Source organism: Mus caroli, chromosome 2, assembly GCF_900094665.2.
Source record: "Mus caroli chromosome 2, CAROLI_EIJ_v1.1, whole genome shotgun sequence".
Lineage (NCBI taxonomy): Eukaryota > Metazoa > Chordata > Mammalia > Rodentia > Muridae > Mus > Mus caroli.
In genome coordinates, this window is record NC_034571.1 from 167,902,792 (window position 1) to 167,904,208 (window position 1,417).

Consider the following 1,417-nt stretch of genomic DNA (forward strand, 5'->3'; position numbering starts at 1 on the left):
CAATCATAATGAAGTCTCCAGGCAGAAGAAATAAAGTAACCTGCATCTGGTCAGTTAGCACAATGTTTGTGCTGTCTATAAATGAAAGGTGACAAGCTGTAGCACGTTCTACATCCTTTTACCACTGAGAATTTTGTTCTATTAGCTCAAAAGCTGACAACTACAACATACAAATCCAATTCTNTTTATTTTGTAATGTAGAACCATCTCTTAGCAGGTACTCTGTAGAAAACATCTGTATCTATCCCATTTACTGAAGTAATACCCAAAGGCAAATTTCATTCATTATAATCTTAGTCTTTCAGCTATGTATATTTTTAATCACAAATAGCACCTGAAAATCCTACTTGCTAACCACACAGCAGACAAATGGTCCAGCACTGGCAAATTTTGTCATCTTTCATACTCAAAGCCAAACTAAAAATTATTCTCAACAAGAACTGTCCTCAACCTTGTTACCAATTTTTGTCAGAGCTGAAAATTCTGGTTAGTGAATTAAACGTCTAATTATAAGACAGAACAGTGCTCCCAACTCTAATGGCAATGCAACTGTTTGGATAACTGGTGTTACTGAATGGCATTTATTAACACTACTATTAAGATCAGATAGTGCCCTATCACATTGTACAACATATCCATCCTGCCCTGAGATTGTTTTTCTAGCAGCATTTGATTCCATTTTGAGGACAGGATGACTCTACACTTCGTGGACACTTAAACACCACCATCTTTTCAGTGCCAACCACAGGTACAAACATAACTTATTCCCCAAAGCAGAAAGGGTGATACTCTATAAGTTTATTCAAATACATTTGTACTGTAGATTATATGGGTNTATTAAAATCATATGAGGAAAACCAGGCCTGAGAACTTAGTGGACACAGCATACTAAAGAGAGGGTGAGACTGACTCTTTTACCTAGGCTGAATGAAGAGGACACCTGACATTCTGATGGGAACACCACCACCACCTGTCATCTGACCTGCTGGTGTGTGTGTGTGTGTGTGTGTGTGTGTGTGTGTGCACGTGTGAAGGGACTGACAAGGAACCCCTTCCAGGTTGCCTCAGGGGCCTGTTGTCTCTGTCTTCAAAGTTAACAGGACCTAATTAAACTGTCACCTTGNCTGTCCACCTATTCATTCATCTGGACCTGGGTATTTTCTCATCTCTATAAACTTTACCATACATTGTTCCTATAGTCTATGGCAGCATCAAAATCTCCAGTACCCCTCCAGCCTGGGTTCATGACCTCATTCCTACAGAGACCTATAAGTCTCCCTATAAGTCTCCCAGACTTGATCTCTCAGGACTTTCTGAAATTCTTTTTAAATTTTGCTACAGCTATCCACCTTTGAGTTATTATGTAACCTATACATGTATAAGCATATCTGTGTGTGTGTGTGTGTGTGTGTGTGTG

The 1,417-nt window shown here is 39.3% G+C and overlaps 1 protein-coding gene across 1 annotated transcript in view; it reads right to left on the reverse strand.

Moving 5' to 3' along the window:
• Positions 1-1,246, reverse strand: part of Sycp2 (synaptonemal complex protein 2) — a 49,654-nt gene extending 48,408 nt beyond the window's left edge. Inside the window, exon 1 of the mRNA XM_021179880.1 lies at positions 1,187-1,246. Coding sequence (XP_021035539.1) covers positions 1,187-1,246 — 60 coding nt within the window. The remainder of the gene's footprint in view (positions 1-1,186) is intronic.
• Between the last annotated feature and the right edge of the window lie 171 nt (positions 1,247-1,417).